The sequence below is a fragment of the Sorex araneus genome, chromosome X, assembly GCF_027595985.1.
Source record: "Sorex araneus isolate mSorAra2 chromosome X, mSorAra2.pri, whole genome shotgun sequence".
Classification (NCBI taxonomy): Eukaryota; Metazoa; Chordata; class Mammalia; order Eulipotyphla; family Soricidae; genus Sorex; species Sorex araneus.
In genome coordinates this window covers 86,064,866-86,091,898 of record NC_073313.1, presented here as the reverse complement: position 1 = coordinate 86,091,898, position 27,033 = coordinate 86,064,866, and the positions used below count along the sequence as shown (strand labels likewise).

Sequence of the window (27,033 nt, the reverse complement as noted above, 5' to 3'; positions counted from 1 at the left end):
AACATGGGGCTATGGCTTAGTTCACAGTCTAGAGACATTTCTGCAAGCAGCGGCTGGTACCAAAAGTAGTCTAGCTGGCCTCCAGATTGTGGTCGATCAGCAGCAGAGTGGCCGCACAAACGTGCAGCCACCCGGGGTCCAAAAGCAGAATGTTTTTAATGCCATGTCTTGTAATCAATTCATCTGTCATTGGGCACCTAGGTTGATTCCATATCTTAACTATTGTATTGATCGCACCAATGAGGAATGGTGTGCATATGTCCATTTGAGAGTATTTTCATGTGCTGGGGACAGATCCCCAAAAGTGGAATTGCTGGGTCATAAGGCAGTTCAATTTTAAATTTACTGAAAACTCTCCATACCATATTCCACAGGGTTTGTACCATACAATTCCCACCAGAAGTTGGATGAGTTCCTTTTTCACCATGTTTCCACAAACACAGATTTTCCTCCTACTTTTGATATGTGCCATTCTCATTGGTGTGAGACGGTATTTCATTGTTGCCTTGATTTAGATGATAAGTGATGCTGTGTGAGGGCCCTGCCCTGTCCAGCAGGTAGGACCCTTGTGGGACTGAGAAGGGGACGCAGTCGAATGAACAGACGCAGAGACAAGAGGAGGAAAGAGAGAGAGAGAGTGAGCGAGCGTTTATTCACTGGCAGCTACAGCATTTATACCTGCCTGCTGGGAGGCAGTGGTATGGTATACGTGCCTGGACCCTCGTACGAGTAGTGGTCAATCATAGATAAACAATGGCGGGGCAGTAAGGTCAGCAAGGTCAGCAATGGCAGTAAGTTTAAGTAGGCCTCTGTTTGAAAGAAGCCAGGCTCTGTAAAAATGGCTCCTTACGTCTGGCTTCCTATATCTGGCTTCCTACATCTGGCTTCCTACAATGCTGAGCATTTTTTCATGTGCCTATCCACCCTGAGAATATTATGGTGAATAGAAGTGTAGGAAATGGAATCCTTGCCTTGTACCTAATCTCAGAGAGAATTCTGGTTTTTTTTAATTCTTTTTTAATTTTTAAAAGAGTGAATCACAATGAGATACACAGTTACAAAGTTGTTCATGATTGGATTTGTCATATCATGTTACAGCAGAAATAGCACAGTGGGTATAGTGTTTTCCTTGCATGTAGTCAACCCGGGTTCGATTCCTCCATCCCTCTCAGAGAGCCCAGCAAGCTACTGAGAGTATCCCGCCCGCATGGCCGAGCCTGGCAAGCTACCTGTGGCATATTCGATATGCCAAAAACAGTAAGAACAAGTCTCAAAATGGAGACGTTACTGGTGTCCGCTCGAGCAAATCGATGAACAACGGGATATCAGTGCTACAGAGCTATTGTCATACTGTCCCTTCTCTATTAAAACTGCCCTCCAATACTTGAACACTTGTGCTAATCTTCCAACCCCTGATCAGACTTCCTGGACCTTTATCTCTGGTCTTGGATATCAGTCTCATGTGTCAAACAATTTTTTATATCCCACAAATAAATGCATCATTCTATATGTCCCTCTCCTTCTGACTCCTTTCACTCAGCATAATACTCTCCATGTCCACCTATTTATAAGCAACTTTCACGACTAAAGATTCTTCCACAAGTGGTGCTGGGAAATCTTAGCAACTACATAAGAAAAAATAAACTCAGACCACTAATGCCATGCTCAAAAGTCAGATAAGAATGAATTAAAAATCTCAACATCAGACCTGAGTCTATAAGGTACATGTAAGAAAACGAACACGAAAACCTCCATGACATTGAAGCTAACGGCATCTTTGAAGATGAAACACCACTGACCAAACAAGTAAAAGCAAAGATAAACAGTCAGGACTACATTAAACCAAGAAGCTTCTTCATCTCAAAAGAAACAGCAACCAAGATACATAGACAGACCATGGAATAGAAAAATTATTCTCCCAATACTCATCTGATAACGGGTTAATAACAAAGATATATAAGGCACTGGTAGAACTTCATAAGAAGCAAACATCAAACCCATCAAAAAATGGGAAGAAATGAACAGAAAATCCCATAAAGAAGAAATTCAAATTGCCAAATGCCACATGAAAAATTCACACCACAGAGACTGGCACATGTCATAAAGAACAAGAGCAACCAGTGCTGGCATGAATGTGGGGAGAAAGGGACTCTCCTTCACTGTTGGTGGGAATCCCGACTGGTCCAGCTTTTTTGGAGAACAATATGGGCATTCCTCAAAAGGCTAGAATTGAGCTTCCATATGACCCAGCTATTAGGAATATACCCCAGGGGCCCAAAATCACACCGCAGAAATTCCATCTGCACTCCTATGTTTATTGCAGCACTTTTCACAATAGCTACAATCTGGAATTGACCCATGTGCCCGAGAACAGATGATTGGTTAAAGAAACTTTAGTACATCTGCACAATGGAATAGATCCAACATCCTGATGGATCTATCACATCTTCCAGGAAGGCAATGGCTTCTACTCGGATCTCTTTGACAGCCACATCCACCTGCCCACATACCAAATTCTGCAGGATGGATATATCGTTCCCAACGTCCTTCCTTCCGAAATCTAACATACCATCATTTCATCTGTAAAGACCTGTACAGCACCCAGTCCAGACAAGGTCAGACCCGAACACCTGAAGAATCTGCCGCCAGTACTCATCAATACACTGGCTCAACTCTTCACACGCTACCTGTCTGAATGGGAAGTTCCATCCCAGTGGAAAACCAGCAGGACCGATCTGTTGTACAAGAAGGGAGACATCCACGGCATTGGCCAATCTGCCTGCTGTTTGTCATCTACAAGTTGTTCACTCACGTCACCCTGAAGAGAATAGGCAGAACACTAGACGAAGACAACCATGCGAGCAAGCTGGTTTCCGAAGGGGATTCAGCATGATAGACCATATCCACACAGTGACCAAACTCATTGATGTTTTGTGAGAGTTCAAGATGCCGCTCTGTCTAACGTTGATCTACTTAAAAAAGGCCTTCGATTCTGTTGAGACTAAAGTGGTCATCAAAGCCCTACCCAAACAGGGCGTTCAAACTCAGTACATCAAGATCCTCTGTGAGCTGTATTTCGGATTCACCATCAGGATCTCATCATTCTACAAGAAAGTGATTGTTGATGTAAAGAGAGGGGTTTGGCAGGGTGATACCATGTCAATGAAACTCTTCAGTGCCATCCTCGAGAACGTCATGCGACGATTGGAATGGGAAGGAATGGGAGTCAAGATAGACGGAAGGCAACAACACCACCTCCACTTCGCTGATGACATGATTCTCATAACGCCAAACATTATCCAAGTGGCATAAATGCTGGCCGACTTCAACCGCGAGTGTGGAAAGGTCGGACTGCAGCTGAACTTCAACAAGACGATGCTTGTGAACAACGAACTAGTCCCTGACGCTCCATTTGCTCTCAATGGAACGAACCATCTCCAAATGCAGCAGCTATGTGTACCTGGGTCGAGAACTAAACATGAGGAACGACTTGGCGCCAGAACTGCGCAGGAGGAAGAGAGCAGCGTGGAATGCCTTCAAGAGCATCAAAGAAGTGGTTAAGAGGATGAAGGACCTCTGACACCGGGCACATCTTTTTGATTCCAGCATTCTTCCTGCACTAACGTACGCCTCAGAAACCTAGGTCCTATGCAAACAGGATGAGAACACTATTTGGGTATCCCAAAGAGGAATCAAAAGAGCTATGCTACGAGTATCATGTCTCACTCAAGTGAGAGAAGGAATCCGGAGTTCTGACCTCCGTCAATGGTCAAGAATCAGGGACGCTGTCTCATTTGCTAAGACATCAAAAATCAGATGGGCCAGACATGTAATGCGATTCAGAGACGACCACTGGACTAGAGAAGTTACTGACTTGATTCCACGGGACGTCAAAAGACTGCGTGGCTGCCCACCAATGAGATGGTCAGACTTCTTTGTCAAAACCCTGAATCAACGATTTGAGGCTCTTCCTATTCCTGGAATGAGCAGATATTTTTGGGCTACACTAGCATGACAGGGACAAATGGAGACGTTATTGGCGTCCACTCGAGCAAATCGAAGATCAACAGGAAGACAAGTGATACAAGTGACACCATGCAGCTGTTAAGGAAAGATGAAGTCATGAAATTTGCTTGTAAGTGGACGGTCATGGTGAATATCATGCTAAGTGAATTGAGTCAGAGAGGGACAGACATAGAAGGACTGAACTCATTTGTGGAATATAAAATAACATGAGATTGAGGGCTGCAGTGATAGCACAGCGGGTAGGGCGTTTGCCTTGCACGCGGCTGACCCGGGTTCGATTCCCAGCATCCCATATGGTCCCCTGAGCACCTCTAGGGGTAATTCCTGAGTGCAGAGCCAGGAGTAACCCCTGTGCATTGCCAGGTGTGACCCAAAAAGCAAAAAAAAAAAAACAAAAACATGAGATTGACACCCAAGGACACTAGACACAAGGGCCAGGAGGATTGGTCCACGGTTGGGATCCTGCTTCAAGTACTTAGGGAAAAGGCAGTTGGGATAGAGAAGGGACAGCTGTGACAAAGATAATTGGAAAAGATCACTCTGAGTAAGAACTGCATGCTGAAAATAGGTAAAGGAACAAACATGATAACCTAAGTATCTGTAATGCAAACAGTTATGCCCAAAAGAGGAGGCGGGGACATAGATAGATATAGAGGGAGGGGGGGAGAGAGACAGAAAGAGAGAGAGAAGTGCCTACATATAAGCAGGTTGGGCATGGTTGTGGTGGCGGGAGGGAAACTGGGGACATTGGTGGTGGGAAATGTACACTTGTGGAGGGACATTGTATGACTGAAAACCAATCATGAACAACTTTGTAACTGTGTATCTCATGGTGATTCCGTAAATAGATTTTAAAAAGTAAACTTATGGGAGAATAACACGCAAGAACAGTAGAGATAAGTACCAGGAAGATTACTCCACAGTTTCGAAGCTGGCCTCGCATGCTGGGAGAATAGGCAGCTCAGATAGAGAAGAGACCACCAAGTAAATGGTGGTAGGAGGGCCCACTCGGGATGGGAAATGCGAGCTGAAAATAAAACTATAGACTGAACATGATGGCCACTTAATACCTCTACTGCAAACCACAACACCCAAAAGGAGAGAGAGTGAGCAAAAGGGAATGCCCTGCCACAGAGGCGGAGTGGGGTGAGGGGATGGGTTGGGGGTTGTGGGAGGGATGCTGGGACCATTGGTGGTGGAAAATGGGCACTGGTGGAAGGATGGGTACTCGACCATTGTATGACTGAATCGCAAGCACAAAAGTTTGTTAGTCTGTAACTGTACCTCATGGTGATTCACAAATAAAAAACTTTAAAAAAAGGTAAACTCAAAAAAATGATAAAATAGACATACACACAAATCTTGGAACCAAGCAGCTCACTGCAGAGACTCCTCTGGACTTTGCAATAGGCCACTTTTGCCAGGCTACTCCAGATGGAAGCAGGTGCTGACCCTCCTCCTGCCCCCTAGGAATCCCAGTGGCTACCATCTTCTAGAACCCAACAAAAAGACCAGGTAGGCGGGAACAGAAGCAGCAAACACCAGACTTCATGGAACAGGGGAGGAACCGGCCCTTCTCCTTCCCCCCGCCCTTATGGGACACTGAGATGATGCCCACAAATGGCCCCTGGCTACTTATTAAGCTTCTACACAGCCATGATCCAGAGACACACATACAAATCTTGGAACCGAGCAAATCGCTGCAGAGATCTCACTAGACCCTAATTATTAAAATTTTAGAATTCCTACAGTGTGCAGCTGCGTGACATTATATGCTATCCATAACAAGCAATATAAAACAAATTGTCTAGTGTTGCCTTTTCAGCAGGTTTGAGTGGTGGTGGGATTGTTGTCAAAATATTGAATGTAATCAATAGTAGAGAGAATATTATGGAAATTGTCTGCCACACAGAAAGGGGAAGGGTTGGAATGGGGGAGTTGGGGATACTGGGGATTTTGGTGGTGGGAAATGTGCACTGGTGAAGGGATGGTTGATTGATCATTGTGTGACCGAAACTCAAACATGAACACTTTGTAACTGTATCTCATGGTGAATTAATAAAAAAGAAAAGAAAATTTTTTTAAATTTATTTATTTTTAATTAGAGAATCACCGTGAGGGTACAGTTACAGATTTATACACTTTTGTGCTTATACTTCCCTCATACAAAGTTTGGGAACCCATCCCTTCACCAGTGCCCATTCTCCACGACCCGTAAACCCAGCGTCCCTCCCACCCTCCCCAATCCCATCTCCCCCCTACCCCACCCTGCCACTGTGGCAGGGCATTCCCTTCTGTTCTCTCTCTCTATTTAGCTTCTACGGCCCGCAATAAAGGTGTTGAGTGGCCACTGTGCTCAGTCTCTAGCCCTCATTCAGCCCGCAACTCCCTTCCCCCGCATGGCCTTCGACTACATTATAGTTGGTGATCGCTTCTCTGAGTTGCCCTTTCCCCAGAACGTGAGGCCAGCCTCGAAGCCATGGAGTCAACCTCCTGGTACTTAAGAAAAGAAAATGTTTGACATAAAAAAAGTACAAGAATATCCAGTGCTGGCATGGATGTGGGGAGAAAGGGACTCTCATTCATTGCTGGTGGGATTGCGGACTGAACCAGCCTTGATTGAAAACAATATGGACATTCCTCAAAAAACTAGAAACTGAGCTTCAATTTGACCCAACAATTCTTTCAGTTTTTCACCATTAAGTATGATACTGGTTCTATGCTTGTTATAATGGCTATTATTATCCAGAGGAAGGTTTCTTCCACCCCTATTTTGTTGCAATTTTTTTTTATCATGAATGCATGTTAGATCTTGTTCAAGTCTTTCTCTGCATCAATTGATCATATGACTTTTATCTTTCCTTTCATTAATGTGGTGTATTATGTTAACTGCTTTGCATTTGTTGAACCATCCTTGCATCACTGGAATGAATCCCACTTGGTCAGGGTGTATGATATCTGTGAAATGTTGGATTTAGTAGCTAATGGGTTTTTTTTTTGCTTTATTTTGGGTCACACCCGGCAATGCACAGGAGTCACTCCTGGCTCATGCACTCAGGAATTACTCCTGGCAGTGCTCGGGAGTGCTGGGGATCGAACCTAGGTTGGCCGCATGCAAGGCAAATGCCCTACCTGCTGTGCTATTGCTCCAGCCCCAGTAGCTACTGTTTTTAAATAATTTTTGCATCGATACTTATCAGGCAGATTGGTCTGAAATTTTCTTTTCTGGAAGTGTCTCTGTCTGCTTTGCATATTAGTGTAATGTTAGCTTCATAGAAGGTGTTAGGAGAAATTCCTATCTCTTTGATATTTTGGAATAGCTTAAGGAATATATGCAGTAAATCTTTGAAGGTGTCATAGAACTCACCAGTGAACACATCTGATCCTGGGTCTCCTGTTCTTGGGGAGATTCTTAATGAGTGTTTCAATTTTCTTACTTGTAACTGGACTGTTTAGGCTTTCTACTTCCTCCTCATTCATCTTTGGGAGATTATATGACTCTATCCATTTCTTTGAGGTTCTCCTGCTTAAGAGTTGTTCATAGTAACATCATTATTTATTTATTTTGTCTTTTTGGGTCACAGTCGGCGATACTCAGGGGTTACTCCTGGCTCTGAACTCAAGATTTACTCCTAGTGGTGTTCAGGGGACCATATGGGGTGTGGAGGATTGAACCTGGGTTGGCTGCATGCAAGGGAAATGTCCTATCTACTGTACTACCGCTCTGGCCCCTTTCATCATATTCTGAATTTCTGAAGGATCTGTTGTAATTTCTCCCTTTGAAGTAATGATGACGGTTTTAGTGTGTTTTCATAAAGGCTCTACGGATACCATCTGACACCCCTCGCCACAGCAGGAAACATTCAGTGAGGTCAGACACCTTATCTTAAGGCCCTATGAGTAGAAGGTGGCAGCCTGGCACTAGGACCCAGGCTTTTCCAATGGGCAGGTCAGCTGTGCATGCCCTATACCCTGATTCTTCTCCAGTCAGCAGAGAAGTAGTTGCCTTCCTCATCTTAGCAGATCATTTCCTGTTAAAGCTCTGATTAGCTAATTCCACATGAAAAGGTCATTTATGCTCTCAACAGTGTTGCTATCTATTTTCATAATGTCCAAGAGAAAGCAGCTGAACATTAGAAAATGCTAACACTTCCCACTTGCTTTGGGGCAATTTTTAGTTGATTGGGTGCCAGTGATCTTTGTCTTATGAGCCATAAAGGACGCATGTGTGTGTGTCCAATCTGAGTCTTCATTTGCACCTATTTTCTTTCCTGCACTCCTTTGTTTTAGGCCGAGAGCTCCTAATGTTTGTCATAAATTATGTCAACAAGGGGTGTGGAGGTGGAAGTATACCGTGATTCTTGGTGGTGGAATATGTGCACTGGTGAAAGGATGGGTATTTTAGCATTGTATAAGAGAAAACTTTGTAACTTTCCACATGGTAATTCAATAAATTTTTTCTAAAAAATTATGTCAACAAAAGGATCACTGTACCTATCGGGACAAACAAGAGCATTATCTGCGTTTCTAATGCACCACAATAGGATGTCATGAGAAGACAAAGACAATGAAGTACATACTTTCTTACTTACATAAACAGGGTTTGCCTATAGTGCTTTCATTTACCTAGTTTTTACTTTCTTTGGTAATATTTTATCTGAAGAACCTCAGGAATTTATGATTACAACCAAGGTTGATGATTTCATCCCAAATAAAGATGTGGGTGGGCAAGGGGAAGAAATTGAGTTTTACTATTACTTTTTTAAAAAAGCTTTTACAAATAGTCACGCATGTAGTACTGAAATGTGGTGGTTGTTTAAATAAGAATATTCTAAAAATTAATAAGAAAAATGGCAAAAAATCTGCGAAGCAAATATAAAGGTTTCAATAAAAAGAACTACAGTTTGACGAAAAAAACACAAAGACATCATTACTAAGAAATTCCCAGAGCTGGAGAAGGCAGGCATCCAGATACAAGGAGTCCAAAGAGTGCCAGCAAAAAGAGACTCAAATAAAAAGACTCCGAGGCATATCACAGTCAGAATGGCGGAAGCTGTGGATAGAGACACAATTCTACAAGCAGCAAGGTCAAAGAAGGAAATCACATACAAAGGAGCACCCCTCAGATTTACAGCAGACCTGTCAGAGGAAACTCTTCGAGCCCAAAGACAATGGTGGGACATAGTGAAAAAACTCAATGAAATGAACTCCTCACAAAGAATACTTTATCCGGCTAAACTCTCACTCAAACTCGAAGGAACCATACACTATTTCTCGGATAAACAACAGCTCAGGAACTTCACAGACTCAAAACCAAACTTAAAAGAGGGTCTAAAGGGGCTACTGTAAGCTAGGGAGGAACCCCATAAGAACAACTAACCCCACAGAAAGATGACACAAAACCCCATCACAATAATCTCACCAATGTCAATGGCCTAAATGCACCTATCAAGAGACACAGAGTGGCAAAATGGATCCGGAAATTAAACCCAACATTCTGCTGTTTGCAACAAACACACCTGAACAAACAGAGTAAACACAGACTCAAAGTCAAAGGATGGAAAACAATCCTGCAAGCAAACAACTCCCTTAAAAAAGCTGGAGTGGCCATCCTAGTATCCGACAATATAGATTTCAGGTTGAAAAAGATTAGAAGAGACAGCGAAGGCCACTTTCTATTCATCAAGGGATATGTACAACAGGAGAAAATCACACACTTAAACGTATACGCACCCAATGAACGACTGGCTAAATACTTAAAACAACTCCTTACAGACCTCAAAGAGGACATCACTAACAGCACAATAGTAGTCGGAGACTTCAATACCCCCTTATCACCTCTGGATAGATCAACAAGAACAAAACTCAGCAAGGAAATACTGACTCTGAAAGAAGAAATGGAAGAGAGATGCCTAATAGACCTATACAGGGCTTTACATCCCAAAAGGAAAGAATATACATTCTTTTCCAGTGCACACGGAACATTTTCCAAAATAGACCATATACTGGGCCCCAGAACATACCTCAATAGAATCGGAAAAATAGAAATTGTATCAACCGTCTTTTCAGACCACGAAGCGCTGAAGATAGAAGCTAACCACACACCGACATGGAGAACCAAATCAAACACCTGGAAACTAAACAACTCAATGTTGAACAATGAGTGGGTCAGGAAGGAAATCAAAGAAGAAATCAAAAAATACTTAGAAACAAATGAAATTGAGGACATGAGTTATCAAAACCTATGGGATGCAGCTAAAGCCGTGTTAAGGGGAAAATTTATAGCTCTCCAAGCATTCCTCAGGAAGGAAGAAAGGGCCCACATGGAGAACTTGACTTCATGGCTCAAGACCTTAGAAAAGGACCAGAAAAAGGAACCCATACCAGAACGAAGGAAAGAAATAATAAAAATTAGAGCAGAAATTAATGACATCGAAACCAAAAAAACAATCTGAAAGATCAATGAAACAAAGAGCTGGTTCTTCGAGAAAATAAATAAGATTGATAAACCGCTAGCAAGACTCACAAAGAAAGAAAGAGAGAGAACCTATTAGGGTTCTCGAATCAGAAATGAAAATCAGAATCAGAAATGAATCAGAAATGAAATCAGAAATGAAATCGAATCAGAAATGAAAAGGGGGAAATCATAACAGAAACCAGTGAGATTCAAAATATCATCAGAGACTACTTTGAAGGTCTATTCGCCACAAAACAAGAGAACCTAAAAGAAATGGATGAATTCCTTGATTCCTACAATCTCCCAAGTCTGAACAAAGAAGACTTGGAATACTTCAATGTTTTTTTTTTAATTTTATTGAATCACCGTGAGATAGTTACAAGCTTTCATGTTTGGGTTACAGTCTCACAATGATCAAACACCCATCTCTCCACCAGTGTACATTCCCCACCACCAATATCCCAGGTATAACCCCCCTTTCCACCCTCCCCCTGCCTCCAAGGCAGACAATATTCCCCATACTCTCTCTACTTTTGGGCATTATGGCTTGCAACACAGACACTGAGAAGTCATCATGTTTGGATCTGGAAGATTCTTTTTTTTTTTTTAATTTTTTAAATTTTTTTAAATTTTTTTAAAATTAAAAAAAAATTTTTTTTCCACCTAGAACAGATGACTGGTTGAAGAAACTCTGGTACATCTATACAATGGAATACTATGCAGCTGTTAGAAAGAATGAGGTCATGACGTTTGCATATAAGTGGATCAGCATGGAAAGTATTATGCTAAGTGAAATGAGTCAGAAAGAGAGAGACAGACACAGGAAGATTGCACTCATCTGTGGACTATAGAATAACAGACTATAAGACTAACATCCAAGAATAGTAGAAATAAGTACCAGGAGGTTGTCTCCATGGCTTGGAGGCTGGTCTCTCATTCTGGGCAACTCAGAGAAGGGAACACCAAGTAAAATGTAATTGGAGGTCATGTGGGGGAAAGATGATGCGGGCCCAATATAGACAAGAGACTGAACACAATGGCCACTCAACACCTTTATTGCAAACCACAACACCTAATCAGAAAGAGAGAACAAAAGGGAATACCCTGCCATAGTGGCAGTGTGGGGTGGGGGGAGACAGGACTGGGGAGGGGGGAGAGGGATGTTGGGTTTACTTTTGGTAGAGAATGGGCACTGGTGAAGGGATGGGTTATCAAACTTTGTAAGGGAGAAACATGAGCACAAAAATGTATAAATCTGTAACTGTACCCTCACGTTGACTCACTAATTAAAAATAAACAATTAAATTAAAAAAAAGAAGTGAATGGAATATAATACAATGGGTGGAATATTATTTTCAAAATCAAGATACCTGGATTCATCTGTTTTCGAGTAAAGCAATTTACACCTGTCTGGTCATATTTCATTGCCTCAATGTTATTTGTATTAAATAAGATTTATCATCCTTGCCCTGGAATTTATTCCTTATTATGAGCTAGTGAGATTTTTTGTTATCTGTGTGCTGTTTGTCACTTGATAATTTATTTATCAAGTGAAACTGACAGATGAGCTTGTTCTGAATAATATTGCTTGGGTTTTAAGTCATAAGGATGGGAGAACAGTAGAACTGGAATTGTTCATAAAATGACCCACATTTATGCACTTTTGACTGCTTTTTTGTTAAACATATTCAACCTCTTTAGCTCTGAATGACCTCAAACATGTGAAAGGCCTTGTAAGTTCAAATCACACACTTGTCATCCCTTACTCTAATTTTGTTTCCCTGCAACGAATACATGTTTTTTTCCCTTTTCTTATGCACATAAAAATCTTTTGAAATTGCTTCAGTTACTCAAAAATATAACCATTTAAGATGTAAAAAAAAAAATTTTTTTCCAAATTTTTTTATTGAGTCACCATGTGGAAAGTTACAAAGTTTTCAGGTTTAAATCTCAGTTATACAATGCTTGAATACCCATCCCTTCACCAGTGCACATATTCCACCACCAAGAATCCCAGTATAGCTCCACCCCGCACCCCCACACCCCTAATCCCCCCACGCCCCTAGACCCCCATTAATGTTAAGGAAATTGAAACTGTAATCAAAAATCTCCCCAGAAACAAAAGCCCAGGCCCAGAAGGATTCACTGGCGAATTCTTTCAAACATTCAAAGAAGACCTGTTGCCAGTTTTCCTCAAGCTTTTCCAAGAAATTGAAAAAACAGGAACACTCCCAAACAGTTTCTATGAAGCACACATCGCCCTAATACCAAAAGCAAACAAAGACACCACTAACAAAGAAAACTATAGACCAATATCCCTGATGAACACTGATGCGAAGATCCTCAACGAAATACTAGCAAATAGGATCCAACAACTCATCAAGAAGATCATACACCATGACAAAGTGGGATTCATCCCGGGGATGCAGGGATGGTTTAATATCCGGAAATCAATCAACATAATCCATCATACCAACAAAAGTAAAGATAAAAACCATATGATCATATCAATAGATGCAGAGAAAGCATTTGACAAGATCCAAGATCCATTCATGATGAGAACTCTCACTTTCAAAATGGGTTTTGGAGGAACTTTCCTCAAGATAGTCGAAGCCATCTACCACAAGCCTACGGCAAGCATTATCCACAATGGAGAGAAACTAAGGGCCTTTCCTCTAAGATCAGGCACAAGACAAGGATGCCCACTCTCACCACTTCTCTTCAATATAGTACTGGAAGTACTTGCAATAGCTGTTAGACAAGAAAAAGAGATTAAGGGCATCCAGATAGGGAAGGAAGAAATCAAACTCTCACTATTTGCAGATGATATGATACTATATATATCTAGAGAAGCCTAAAGCCTCTACTAAGAAACTCTTAGAAACAATAGACTTATACAGTAAAGTTGCAGGCTACAAAATCAATACCCAAAAATCCATGGCCTTCCTTTATACAAACAATGAGGCAGAGGAAAGGGACATGAAAAAAGCAATCCCATTCACAATCATGCCCCAGAAAATCAAGTACATCGGAATCAGCCTAACCAAGGAGGTAAAAGACCTCTACAAAGAAAACTATAAAACACTACTCCATGAAATAAAAGAAGACATGAGAAAATGGAAACATATACCTTGCTCATGGGTAGGGAGAATCAATATTGTCAAAATAGCAATACTCCCCAAAGCATTATACAGATTCAACCCGATCCCTATAAGGATACCCATGACATTCTTCAAAGAAACGGATCAAGCAATCCTAAAATTCATATGGAACAACAAACGCCCATGGATAGCTAAAACAGTTCTTGGGAAAAGGATGATGGGAGGCATCACCCTCCCCAACCTCAAACTTTACTACAAAGCGGTAACAATTAAAACAGCATGGTACTGGAACAAAGGCAGACCCGCAGACCAATGGAACAGGGTGGAATATCCCTACACACAACCCCAAATATACGATCATCTAATCTTTCATAAGGGAGCAAGAGATGTGAAGTAGAGCAAGGAAAGCCTCTTCAACAAATGGTGCTGGCACAACTGGACAACCACATGCAAAAGAATGGGCATAGACCTCGACCTGACACCTGCACAAAAGTCAGATCAAAATGGATTAAGGACCTCAACAGAAGACCACAAACCATAAGGTACATTGAAGACAAGGTCGGCAAAACACTCCACAATATTGAAGATAAAGGTATCTTCAAAGATGACACGGAACTAAGCAATCTAGTAGAAACAGAGATCAACAAATGGGACTACATTAAACTAAAAAGTTTCTGCACCGCAAAAGATACAATGACCAAAATACAAAGACTATCTACAGAATAGGAAAGGATATTTACACAATACCCATCAGATAAGGGGTTGATATCAAGGGTATATAAAGCACTGGTTGAACTCTACAAGAAGAAAACATCCAACCCCATCAGAAAATGGGGCGAAGAAATGAACAGAAACTTTCCCAAGGAAGAGATACGAATGGCCAAAAGGCACATGAAAAAGTGCTCTACATCACTAATCATCAGAGAGATGCAGATCAAAACAACCATGAGATACCACCTCACACCACAGAGACTTGCACACATCCAGAAGAACAAAAGCAACCACTGTTGGAGAGGATGTGGGGAGAAAGGGACCCTTCTACACTGCTGGTGGGAATGCTGACTAGTTCAGCCCTTTTGGAAAACAATATGGATGATTCTCAAAAAACTAGAGGTTGAGCTTCCATTTGACCCAGCAATACCACTGCTGGGAATATATCCCAGAGGAGCAAAAAAGTATAGTCGAAATGACATCTGCACTTATATGTTAATCGCAGCACTGTTTACAATAGCCAGAATCTGGAAAAAACCTGAGTGACCTCGAACAGATGACTGGCTGAAGAAACTTTGGTACATCTACACAATGGAATACTATGCAGCTGTTAGTAAAAATGAGGTCATGAAGTTTGCATATAAGTCATCAGCATGGAAAGTATCATGCTAAGTGAAATGAGTCAGAGAGAGAGACAGACATAGAAAGATTGCGCTCATCTGTGGAATATAGAATAATAGAATAGGAGTCTAACACCCAAGAATAGTAGAAATAAGTACCAGGAGGTGGTCTCCATGGCTTGGAGGCTGGTCTCTGATTCTGGGCAACTCAAAGAAGGGAACACCAAGTAAAATGTGGTCGGAGGTCATACGGGGGAAGGGTGACGCATGCCGAATGTAGACTAGAGACTGAACACAATGGCCACTCAACACCTTTATTGCAAACCACAACACCTAATCAGAGAGAGAGAATAAAAGGGAATACCCTGCCATAGTGGCAGTGTGGGGTTGGGGGAGACGGGACTGGGGATGGTGGGAGGGATGCTGGGTTTACTGGTGGTAGAGAATGGGCACTGGTGAAGGAATGGGTTCTCGAACTTTGTATGGGGGAAACATGAGCACAAAAATGTATAAATCTGTAAGTGTACCCTCACAGTGATTCACTAATAAAAATAAATAAATTTTAAAAAAGAACTACAGTTTGAAAAGGCCAGACAGGCTTTTAGCTATATGATTAAAGCATGGATTATGAAGTCATCTGGAAAAATCTCCCTAGAGTGTGGCAAACTATTTGTTGGTCTGGGAAGGGGCCGGTATTCTGCATTGTTAACAAGCATCTGTGGTGTTACTGACAAGAACAGTTCTTCAACATTTAACATTTGGAGGCACTGCCCCCAAATTGCAATCACTTGAATAAGATTCTTCATCTTTTTCAGAATTGGCATCAACCAGATAATTGTATACACTATATGTTCATTCCTAGGGGCACAATGAAACCTCTGGCTAAAAATGTGGGCTCTTTTCAAGGCAAAAATGCTAAAAAGAAATCTCTGGCAGTATGTGTGATATGTACTAGAATTAAGAGTTAAGACTGTGGGTGTTTTAAGATACCCTGATGTTGCTCTCTGATTGACTTGTGTACAGAACAGTGAGGTTGACCTGTTGTCCCTAGTCACTGTCAAGAGAGATTTTTCTGAGTTGCTCCTGGTTGAAGTGAGTGAGTCATGATATACACCAAGTGTTACAGAATATCACATTACACATGACATTCTATTAGAATTGAAAGTATAATTTTATTTGTGAAAAATACACTGTAATGGCATAAGCCCAGAAATTGTCTTTTTTCCTTAAGGGCTTTTATAAACAGCTAAGATTCTTTAATAACTTCAAATCCATTCTCTGTGGGATGTTACTGTTTTGAGCATCTCAAAACAAGGTTGGCCACTTCCTCCAAAAGTCCCCTTTTCAGGGCTGTAGATTTGGCTCAATGGTAAAAAGCAGGTCTTACATTCATGAGGCCTGGTTTTAATACCAGGTACACCCTCTTTGCCCCCAAAAAAGTATTTTCCAAGGGAAAGGGGTTATTTTGGTTTATGGTGATGTCCAGCGAGTTCTTGTAACATGCAGTTGCAGGGTTCGGGTGGTGTTCCTGTCAAATTACAAGAGGATACGATTATACTAATGGGTTGGAAATGTAGTGGGAAACCTAGGCAGGATGCCCCTGAAATCTGCACTGGGCTGTCCCTAGTCATTGCCCAACTCTGAGATATAACAGCAACTAGATGTAGCTTCTGAGTGGCAGGAATGAAGAATGTGTGGTGGAAGGTATATGACACGTGAGGTTTGATTCCTGGCTCTTCACTTAGGCAGGTCATTTGCCTCTATTTTTTGTTTGGCAAAACAGAACTTCAAGACTTGCATGGGTGGCTACTTTTGTGGCTGCAAAACATCTCATAAAATTTACAACACGAAATACAAAATAAATTATTTAGCATCTGCCTGTGGGGCAGGCTTGGATGGTAGTGGGAATGGTGGCAGGATTGGTGTAGAAATATTGAATGTAATCAATTATTGTGAACAACTTTAATTTTAAAAAATATAAACTTGGGTTTTTTTACAAATAAAAGAAGACTTGCATAGTGGGGGCTTGGGATATCACTCAAAGACAGAGTGTATCCCACATAAGTATGACGCCCTGGTTTCTAACCCCTGCTGGGTGTGCACACTATAGTAAGCCTCTTCACTTTACATGTTCCCCTAATGTGTCAAGCTCCATCCTGGCCTCAGGGCCTTGGAACTTGCTTTTCTTGTGTCAAGAGTATCCTCAGATACTGGGGATACTGTGTCCTCATCAGCACACTGAAAATGCTTCTTCCCAGGGAGGATGTAAGAAAAGCACTTAGTACAATGTCTGTACCTATGTCCATAGGAATATGAGAATATTTTTGTTTTTGAATATTTTCAAGTACATGCTTGAAAATCTTTATGAACGTGAGTATATCTCTACTGACTTTGAGAATATATTCAGAAAGGCTAACAAATGCCTATTTGCCTATCTAAGATTTTCTTAATCTATGAACTTGAACAAAGGTAGTATTTCATACCTGTCACCAAAACAGAAATTCTGGCTAAATACCTATTTTCCATGGTTCCATTTCACATTTAAGCTTTAAAAATCAATTGTGAATTCCAACACTATATATGTCAATCATTCTGAGTCCTGACTTGAATAACCACTCCCTCCATGAACCATAACTCCCTATTACTGGGATTTGACTCCACCTCTAAAATAACCTTGGTTTTTCTGTTTCTATATTATCAAAAGCTGTTTAATGAACATGACTGGTATAAAGCAGAGAGTCTCTTGTTCCCGCGCCTGGCTGTCTTCACCAGGGCCCCTGGAGGGGGTGGGTTTTAGTTTCCCTCCCTGCACCGAGCATAGCCTCCACAGCCGAAGACCTCTGGAGCCCAGTCACAGCCATGCTCAAGGCCCCTCTCCACATGTTCAGATGAGCCTCACTCATGAAGGAACCAGCAGAGGAATCCAGGTGTGTGGGACCCGGGGATGAGATCTCCACGCCTGCTCAGATCGGGACTGGGCCTCTTCCGCCCAGATCCCCCATTTTCCAGTAGCTAGGCGGTCACACCCAGGTACTACCCCAGCTTCATGTAATACCACCAACGGAAAACATCCAGAGACTTTAAGACCAAGCTCCTGGAAGAGAGCGACATAGTCTCTTGCCCCCACACCTGGCCGTCTTCACCAGGGCCCCTTGGAGGGGTGGGATTCAGTTTCCCTCCCTGCCCCAAGCAGAGCCCCCACAGCCGGAGACCTCTGGAGCCCAGCTACAGCCATGCTCAAGGCACCTCTCCACACATTCAGATGAGCCTCATGCATGAAGGAACCAGCAGAGGAATCCAGGTGTGTGGGACCTGGGGCTGAGATCTCTGGCGCCATGTAATCCCATCAATAGCCAACATCCAGAGACCATAAAACCAAGCTCCCAGACATCTTATAGCCTAGTTCTGCCTCTGGGAGAACCTGGCAGGCTACCGAGAATTTCCTGCCCACATGGGAGAGCCTCGCAAGCTCCCTGTGGTGTATTCATATGCCAAAACCAGTAACAATGATGGATCTCATTCCCCTGACCCTGAAAGAGCCTCCAATGCGGCACCATTGGAAAGGACGAGTAAAGAGAGGCTTCTAAAATGTCAGGGCTAGGATGAAGAGACGTTACTGAGACTGCTTGAGAAATTCAACGATCAACGGGATGATGATGATTATGATGATGATGAAGATGTCCATAGGAAGTTATATTACACTTCAGCTTTATATTGGTAGGTGTAGTGTTACTAAAAGGCAGGGACCATTTACTGCAGAAACATGACCAAAAAATGCTGATATTTAAAATAACACTGAGAGTTATATTATGAAATGTACCTGAGATATTTTCTTGTGAAGCATGCACATGGGTCAGATTGTCTTCAGGTTGAGAGAGGTTGGCTGCCTGCCAGAACAAAGGAGAAATGCTACCTTGAGTATCTACCCTTGGTTGCACAGCAAACTCTACAGGTACCTAGAAACTTCAAGAAACAGAGTACAATGCTTGTGGCCTTGTGTACAGTAATCCTGCAGTCTTGATTTGCAGTCTTGATTTCTCTAAGACTTTGGCTCCTCCAAGGGCATGACTTCTGATAATTCTTGACAATTATGGGCTCAGGACTGACCCCTGATTGGGACTCAGGCTGTCCTGTAGGATACACTGCAGAACTCAGGTATCCCAGAGGTGACAAAAATGTCAGCCATGCTTGTCCCCTTCCTTTGTTTTACATCCTTCACTGAGCAAAGATAATGATAAGAAGCATTAGAAGAAGGTGGAAAGGGAATGTCCATTTTCCTTCTCATTCTTCTTTAACTTTTCTTGAGAGGGGCCACAGCCAGTGGTACTCAGGGCTTACTCCTGATTCTGTGCTCAGTGACCATATGCAGTGCCTGAGATTGAACTGCAGATGGCCACATGCAAGGCAAGTGACTGAATTCTGGTACAGTGTTTTTGGACCTTTTTATTTATTTTTTTCTGATAAAATATTTAATATTCAGAAAAACATTATCATTGGAAGCTAAACATCTATATTTCAAATGCACATTCATTCAGTTCTTTTAAATATTTTAATAATCACCACAAAATCACAGTTATTAATGATTTGGTTTCAGGCATACATTGTTTCAACACCAATCCCTTTGTGTTGAGATCATGTATGCCTGATATCCTTTACTTTTTTAATTTAAAAAGGTGATTTATTTGCCACACTAAGTGGCATTCAGGGCTACTATTGGCTCTGTGCTTGGGGGACCATATGGGGCCCGGGATTGAACCCAGGCCTCCCCTATGCAAAACATGCACTCAGGCCTTTGCGCTAGCTCTCCAGCAACCCCACCCACTCTCCTTTGAAAGAATTCATGAAAAAGCAAGAAAGTGCATGGGACCACAGGAGTAGGGAGGTGGCGGTGGTTCAAATCTAGTATTCGCTTAGTTGACCCCTAGTATTGTCTACAATGCAGAAGCAGCATCCTCCAGAGGACGCAAAATATGCTGTGGAAGGTAGTGCTGGTGGTAGTGGGTGATGCAGGAAACATGAAAACAATGAAGTAAGACCTAAGTGCATGCATGATAGAAGTGAATTACATAGTGACTACATCGTCCATGAGGTGGGTAGGTATGGGAGAGCCCACCATATAATATGTATACCTATAATCGTGGCAGCCAGGTAGTGGTCTCACCTGGGATCCCCTATTAGAGTCCAGGAGGGGTGGGGGTGCAGGAGAGCCCCCTTGTGTCCTCCAGGCAGGGGTCCCCTTTGTGAGAGAGCCTCTTTGTGTCAACCAGAGCAAATTTTACAGGAATAGATTCACTCTAGCTCTTCCAAGATTGTTTGAGACCACTTACAGATTGGCATTGAGAAGTAGGATAGCTAAGGGGATAAATGGGGACAAGGCCAATGTAAAACACTGGTTCTTGACCCTGGAAGCACAACAGAACCATCTATATACATTTTTACCTAGATACATTTTTAAAAGGCATGCTTGGTTCTCTGCCCAATTTCACAGTAATACCCAGGGATGGGAAAAATACTAATGTTTCCTAAGTTACCCCACGTAGCTCTAACACAGTATTTCTCAACCAGTGTCCATATGGCCCTCTTTGGATCTGCCAGTATGTTCTGGAGGTGGATTGTTGGATATCATTGGTTTGTCCTGCTCCCCTTGCCACTAGGAGCTTAGGTTTATCAGTCACACCCATCAAAGTGCTCCCATTCTTTGTTTATCTGTAACCACTTCTACCAGTTTATCTGCTCTTCCTCTAATCAAACTCTGTTAATTTGTAAGGTCAGACCTTGCTAGGACAGTGATCTTGTATTGTAAGTTAATATTGTCTTTCTCCTCTCTTATGTTTTTTGAATAGTTTACCTTAAAACAATATCCTTTTTGTGTGGACAAAGAAAGACATTTATTAATATGCTTTGGTAACATGGGATTTAATTGGCTTCAAATATTATTCACTCCTGGGCATCTACATTCTTGACTTAAGCCTCAGCTGGCCTTACTTCCTAGCACCCTCAAAAGCAGGGTCCCAACGAGGGATGGGATGGACCCAGGGCAAGCGGTGAGTTATGTGCTACCCTGGCATCGAGATGGGCCTGGCCAAAGCGCCTAATGCTTAACTATATGTTAAGAGCTTGGTCATGGGTTTGTCATGTCATGATCCAAAAGCAACTACGAGACTAGGCCCTGCTAGGGCTAGGAAGACTAATCTGGCCTGAGTGCTGTAGTCTGAGATCGAGGTGACCCCAGAGAGCAATTCTATAAGCTTAATGTGTCTCTTGCTATGTCCATACAAAATGATTTATAATATGAATACTTATATGCTAGTCGGACAAAGAGAGGAGAAACACACCCATGGAATTCCACTCTTGGGCAATGTCCTGCTGAAAGAGATTCTGTCCTAGTGAAAGCACCCCCTAAGGGATAGAACTTTACCCCCTATTGACTGTAACCACACCTATTGTGTAAACCCAGCCCGGAGGTGGAGGGATTTAAGGAGGCTGATGAGGGGTCTGGGGGCGAATTGCAGGAAAGCAGAGAAGGAGAATTAAGTAGGATGGGGGGAGGAAGAAGCAGGAGGAGAATCAGAGGAGAATGGAGAAAGAAGTTTGGAATAAACTGTGGTGAGACCAATCATCTTGGCTCCGTTCTTTCCTTCACCTGCCTCATCATCGCCTTCAACCTCTCTGGTGTGGCACCCCTTTCTTTTTCTTTTTTGTTTTTTACATAGTGGATGACAAGTGAAAAATTATGTCAGTGAGACTGGGGGTAGGGGTAGGCAACCGATAGGACAGGAGGAGAATGTCAGAAGGGGACCATGGTTAGAAAAAGACTGAGAAACACAGTGTAATGTACAGTCAGGATGAGAATCCCTGATCTAAAGGAAGGAGGGGAAGATGCGACAAGTGTCTTCTGGGTATATTAAGTCAGTGGTTCTCACTATGGGCTAAACATTAAAACCACTTGGGCAGCCTTTAGACAGCTGCCTCAAGGCTTAGAGCACAATCTGAGGCAGTTGTAACAAAACCTCTGGGAGGGGCCAGACTCAATGCTAGTAGCTTGAGTCTGTCAGATGATTCTGATGGGCAGTCCAGGTGGAGAACCTCTGCTCTGTGTAGCAGTCTCCAAATATGGCTGAACAGCAGATTCTCAGGGACAGTGTTAGAGTACTCCTCACACAGAGACACAATCTGGTTCAGACAGCAAGGGCTCTTCTTTCCGCAGATATTTGTTGGTCATCAACCATATTTCCATCCTATTAGATGCTAGGAAAAAATTTAAGGTGATGAACAAGACAAAGTTTTTGTTTTTCTGAGGCTTATATTCGAGAGCCTGAGGGCATTTGTCTATTTTGATTACTCTTATCATTGCCTATGCTTGGCAGAGTGGGTACCTGATCAATAACTGTTGCATGAATGGTTAATTGGTGACTTGAGCGCTATGAAGAAAATGAAGAGGGATAAACGGGGATAGCATTAGCTTTTGTTTGTGTGCGCGTGCATACTTGTGTATGTGTGTACAAGCTAGCCGAGAGGGGATTAAAGGAACTGCAGAGTAGTAATGGGTCCTTAGAAATCACCCTTAGCCTAATCTCTCACTTTACAGGCCCGCAGCAAAGAAGCACCATGAATCTGAGTGGTTGATTGTGCAAGGATATTTATTTACAGAGTGGGAAGCAAAGGTGACAAAAAAACAGACTACCTGTAAGTGCAGATGGACCGGAGACTCCCTAAGAGGGCTTAATTGAGAAGGGTTGCTGGGATCACAGTGAGATTGGGGCTGCCTATGCAGGGACAGTCCTCAGGGACATTGAGAACTAGTTGGACTCAGAACTCTGATCCTGGAAGCAGAACCACTGCCTCTTCAAAGGATCTGTTCCTATGGGGCCAGAGAGATAGCAGGCAGGCAGGGTGATTGCCTTGCATGCGGTTGACCCAGGTTCAATCCCTGGCATCCTGTATGGTCCTCCGAACATGGCCAGGAGTGATTCCTGAGTGCAGAGCCAGGAATCATCCCTGAGAATTGCTGAGCGTAGCCCCAGAAAACAAAAATACCTGTTTCCTCTCAGTTCTTATCCCCAAGTCACATGTTTGCGTCTGCCCAGGAGTGCACTGTGGTTCTCTATAGTTCAGAGGCTACGGGATGGAGTGGATGTGAATGGAATTTATTGTCCCTAGGTGCTAAGGGGCAATGTGGCTTCCTCTGTGCTTACACAAGAACAATGACATAATACAAAGATGAGGGTTTGAGTGAAGGCATTTCAGGCACCCCCCACCCAGTTGGGAGAAATTTTGTATGTGGGAAGGTATGAGCAAGGAAGTACTTCCTGCTACCCTTTATTTTACCTCTACAACTGGGCCATTTTGATTGGGGATCACTCCCTTCTCAATGAGAGGTTAGTGAAAAATATTTACCTGTTTTTTACATGGATCCTCCATATCTGAATATTCAAGGCCATCTGTGAACAAAACACAATATTGGAAAACCATTAATTCTGAAACAGTTTGGCATGAAAACACTCTCAATCATTTCATCAAAGAATCTCGATAAAGAGAAAAAAAGCTGAAAGAGGTGAGATCCAAGAACGTTAGGCACAGCTCTTGGATTATTTTTATTCTGAAACTGAGGAGATGGACTGTGATGTGAGAGGACCACTGGCCAGATGGTCTAGAGGGGACACTCTGCAATCAGCATCCTTGCACAACCAAACACTCCGATTCTTGGGCTTCTTTGCTGTGTGTCTGTAAAGTGAGAGATTAGGCTAAGGGTGATTTCTAAGAACCCATTACTACTCCGTGGTTGGCGGTGTTTTTAAAAATGCAAGGAGGGGCTGGAGCGATAGTACAGCGGGGAGGGTGTTTGCCTTGCACGCAGCCGACGAGGTTTAATCCCCAGTATCCTATATGGTCCCCAGAGTGCAAAGTCAGGAGTAACCCCTGTGGCTCAAAAGGCCAAACAAAAAAAAAGAAAGAAAAGAAAAAAAATGCTATGAGACTGTCAGTCAAAGGAAAGCTAGAAAGTAAGGTACCAGTCTTAAGAAATAGCTCCTTCCTGTGAAGATCAGGTTGAGTGCTGAGCCATTATGCTGAGTTTCAGGTGACATCTGTGATTGAAATTTAGCCTGAGGAGGCTAAAAGGACTCACAGCTAAGAAGGCAGCTAGTAATAAAAAGAACACTGGACTTGTTTTGAGTTAGAATACCTACTGTAAATCTTTGCTACATGACTTAGGGCTCAATAAATATTGTTATTGCTCACAACTTGGACTCTCTTGAAGCCTCAGATATAAATAGGGGTGTCCCTTCTCATATGAGGCCCAGAAATCATGTGCATGACTTTGATAAGTATTATATACGTGAGTTATCATAAAGGATCAGGATGAGTGGACTCTATCTTTATTACCCTTTGAGCCAACATACATTAAAAAGGTTAAAACCTCAGGGAGTCCTATTAGTTAGCTCATCTATGCTATAGCTCACTGTATGACCTTGGACACTTTCCATTCCTTCATTATTCCAGAAGGAAGTTATTTCTGATGATTCTTCCTGGCTCTAACAGCCATAAAGCAGGAAGCATCTGAGTGATGGTCATCTTCCGACTAAGACCTGTTCATTGAATTCTGGCAACTTTACAGCTATTCTACGGCTTATTTTAAAGTGATTGTTATTTCCATGCCTAAGTGAAAAGGATATTTTAAAACAATAGTTTAAAGTTTATGTAATATGGCTAGAATAATGTTTAAATTTATAACATTGATGTACAAAGTTTCTGCATACCATCATCACCAAAGTGCCCATAACCTTCCACCACTGTCCTTATATCATTTATTTATTTATTTATTTATTTTTGCTTTTGGGCCACACCTGGCTGAACCTAGGGCTTACTCCTAGCTCTGTGCTCAAGGATCACTCGTAGTGGTCTTGGAGGATCATATGGAGTGCCAGGGATTGAAATCAGGTCAGCTGTGTGCAAGATAAGCTCCTTCCCCTCTGTACTTTGTCTTCAACCCCAGTCCTTAGATCACTTCTGCTCCAATCTTCATTACTTCTTACTGATGCCCCTGGTTGACTGATAATTATGGTTTTAGTACATCCAGTTACCCCAACTCACTGTTACCACCTGGCCCCAGACCCACCACCAATGCCATGTGTCAATTCTGGCCCACATCTATCCTTTATCTCCACCCCTCTCCTCCAGTCAGCTATTCTCACATCTGTAATCCAGTGCCCAGGGCTTATTATCAATGGGTATTGTTTTGGTTTTCTTCTTTATATAACATAGATATATACTGGAGCAATAGCACAGGGGGTACGGCATTTGCCTTGCACACAGCCAACCTAAGTTTGATTCCTCTGTCCCTCTTGGTGAGCCCGGCAAGCTACTGAGAGTATCCCACCCACATGGCAGAGCGTGGCAAGCTATCTGTGTCGTATCCAGTATGCCAAAAACAGTAACAAGTCTGACAATGGAGACGTAACTGGCACCCACTCGAGCAAATTTATGACCAATGGGCAATAGTGCGACAGTGTGACAGTGCTATATAACATAGATGACTGAGTTCATCATGTATTTGTCCTTCTCCCTCTCGCCTATTTTGCCCAACATGATACCCTCCAATTCCATCCAAGTTGCAGCAAGGTGCAGGATTTCACTTTCTCTGTGGCTGTCTAATATTCCATTGTGTATTTATACCAAAGCTTGAGCAGATAGTTTTCTTGAGCAACCTTTTGAATGGGAAATAACCAAGGTCAGCTCTAGTCCTAGGGTTTAGTTTCAAGGCCATTTTAATAGTAAAGATGATGCTGTACTAACAACTGTTGATCTTTTAAGGGTTCAGAGAATTGAGAACCAAAACCTCAATGTGAAAATACTTTAGTCATTTCTAACAGAGACAAAACCAAAGCAGAATCTAACCTCATCATATGTTAATGAAAAGAAATAATTTAAGTTTAATATTTAGCTTTCAAAACTTTAAAAAAATAAACTTTACCAGGGTTAAACTATTTCTACAAAGTAGGCAAATACACAAGAATATTTTTTTTCTCTTGTCTGCAATAGTTCAATTTATTTGAAAAAACTCCATGTATAGCATCCTAGTTTAGAGATTGTGGAAGACAGCATATGCACAGAATCAAAGATGACATTTGGAAAAAATAAAAGGTTACCTCCTCCAATAACTTTCTCACCAGCCATGATTTTATGTGTTTGTATACTTATAGATTACTGTGCATGTGTGTATATATGTATGCATGCATGCAAGTATGTATTGAGCAAGCTCTGGAGATAGAAGTATGATTTCATGGTAGATGTGTTTCATGAAGAAGAGAATAGCTATAACTCCTTTGGATTTTGTTGTGGTAAATCTTTGAACAACTCATTTGGGTAATTCAAGAAAATCTTACAATAATATTTAAATTACTAATATTTTCTCATAAAAGTCTAGTGCACATATCAAAAATAATGGGGATAATCTGTGTTGGCAGGGATGTTGTGGAAAAAGGAACTCTCATCCTCTGCTGGTGGGAATGTTGTTTGATTCAACGCTTAAAAAAAACAATATGGAGAGTTCTCAGTAAGCTTAAAATTGAGCTCTCCTATAGCCCAGCAATTCCATTTTGGAGTATCTACCCCAGTACAGAAAAACTCTCATTCAAAAAAATATATGCACACCACTATTCATTGCAGCACTCAGTACAATATATAAGACTTGGAATCAACCTAGATGCCCAACAACAGATCAGTGGATCATGAAGATGTGGTATGCACAAATGTAATACTATACAGCTATGAGGAATGATGAAATCTGGCAATTTGCTGCAGCAAAAATGGAACTGGAAGATATCATGTTAAATAAAGTAAGTCAGAAAAAAGGACAAATGCAGGATGATAGCTCTTTTATGTGGCATGTAGAGTAACTGAATGAAGAAATGCAATGGTTTAAAGGGGGGATGCCAAGGTCACCCTTGACTCAGAGCATAGGGGGAAGAAGGAAAGAAATAGAGTGAAAAGGAAGGGGACAAGAGATATATGAGGAGAAACAGGAGCAGGAGCAAGGGGATTCAGATATATCAGTGGTGTTAAGGAATGATAGAGCTAAACACTCAAACCACATAATCAACAACACTGATACTACAAG

The 27,033-nt window shown here is 42.1% G+C and overlaps 1 protein-coding gene across 1 annotated transcript in view; it reads right to left on the bottom strand.

Annotated features, from left to right (window-relative positions):
- Positions 1–27,033, bottom strand: part of LOC129399645 (fibrous sheath-interacting protein 2-like) — a 112,717-nt gene that overhangs the window by 20,926 nt on the left and 64,758 nt on the right. The window contains exons 22-23 of the mRNA XM_055120140.1: positions 23,313–23,356; positions 18,736–18,802 (exon numbers count right to left, since the gene is read on the bottom strand). Coding sequence (XP_054976115.1) covers positions 18,736–18,802; positions 23,313–23,356 — 111 coding nt within the window. The remainder of the gene's footprint in view (positions 1–18,735; positions 18,803–23,312; positions 23,357–27,033) is intronic.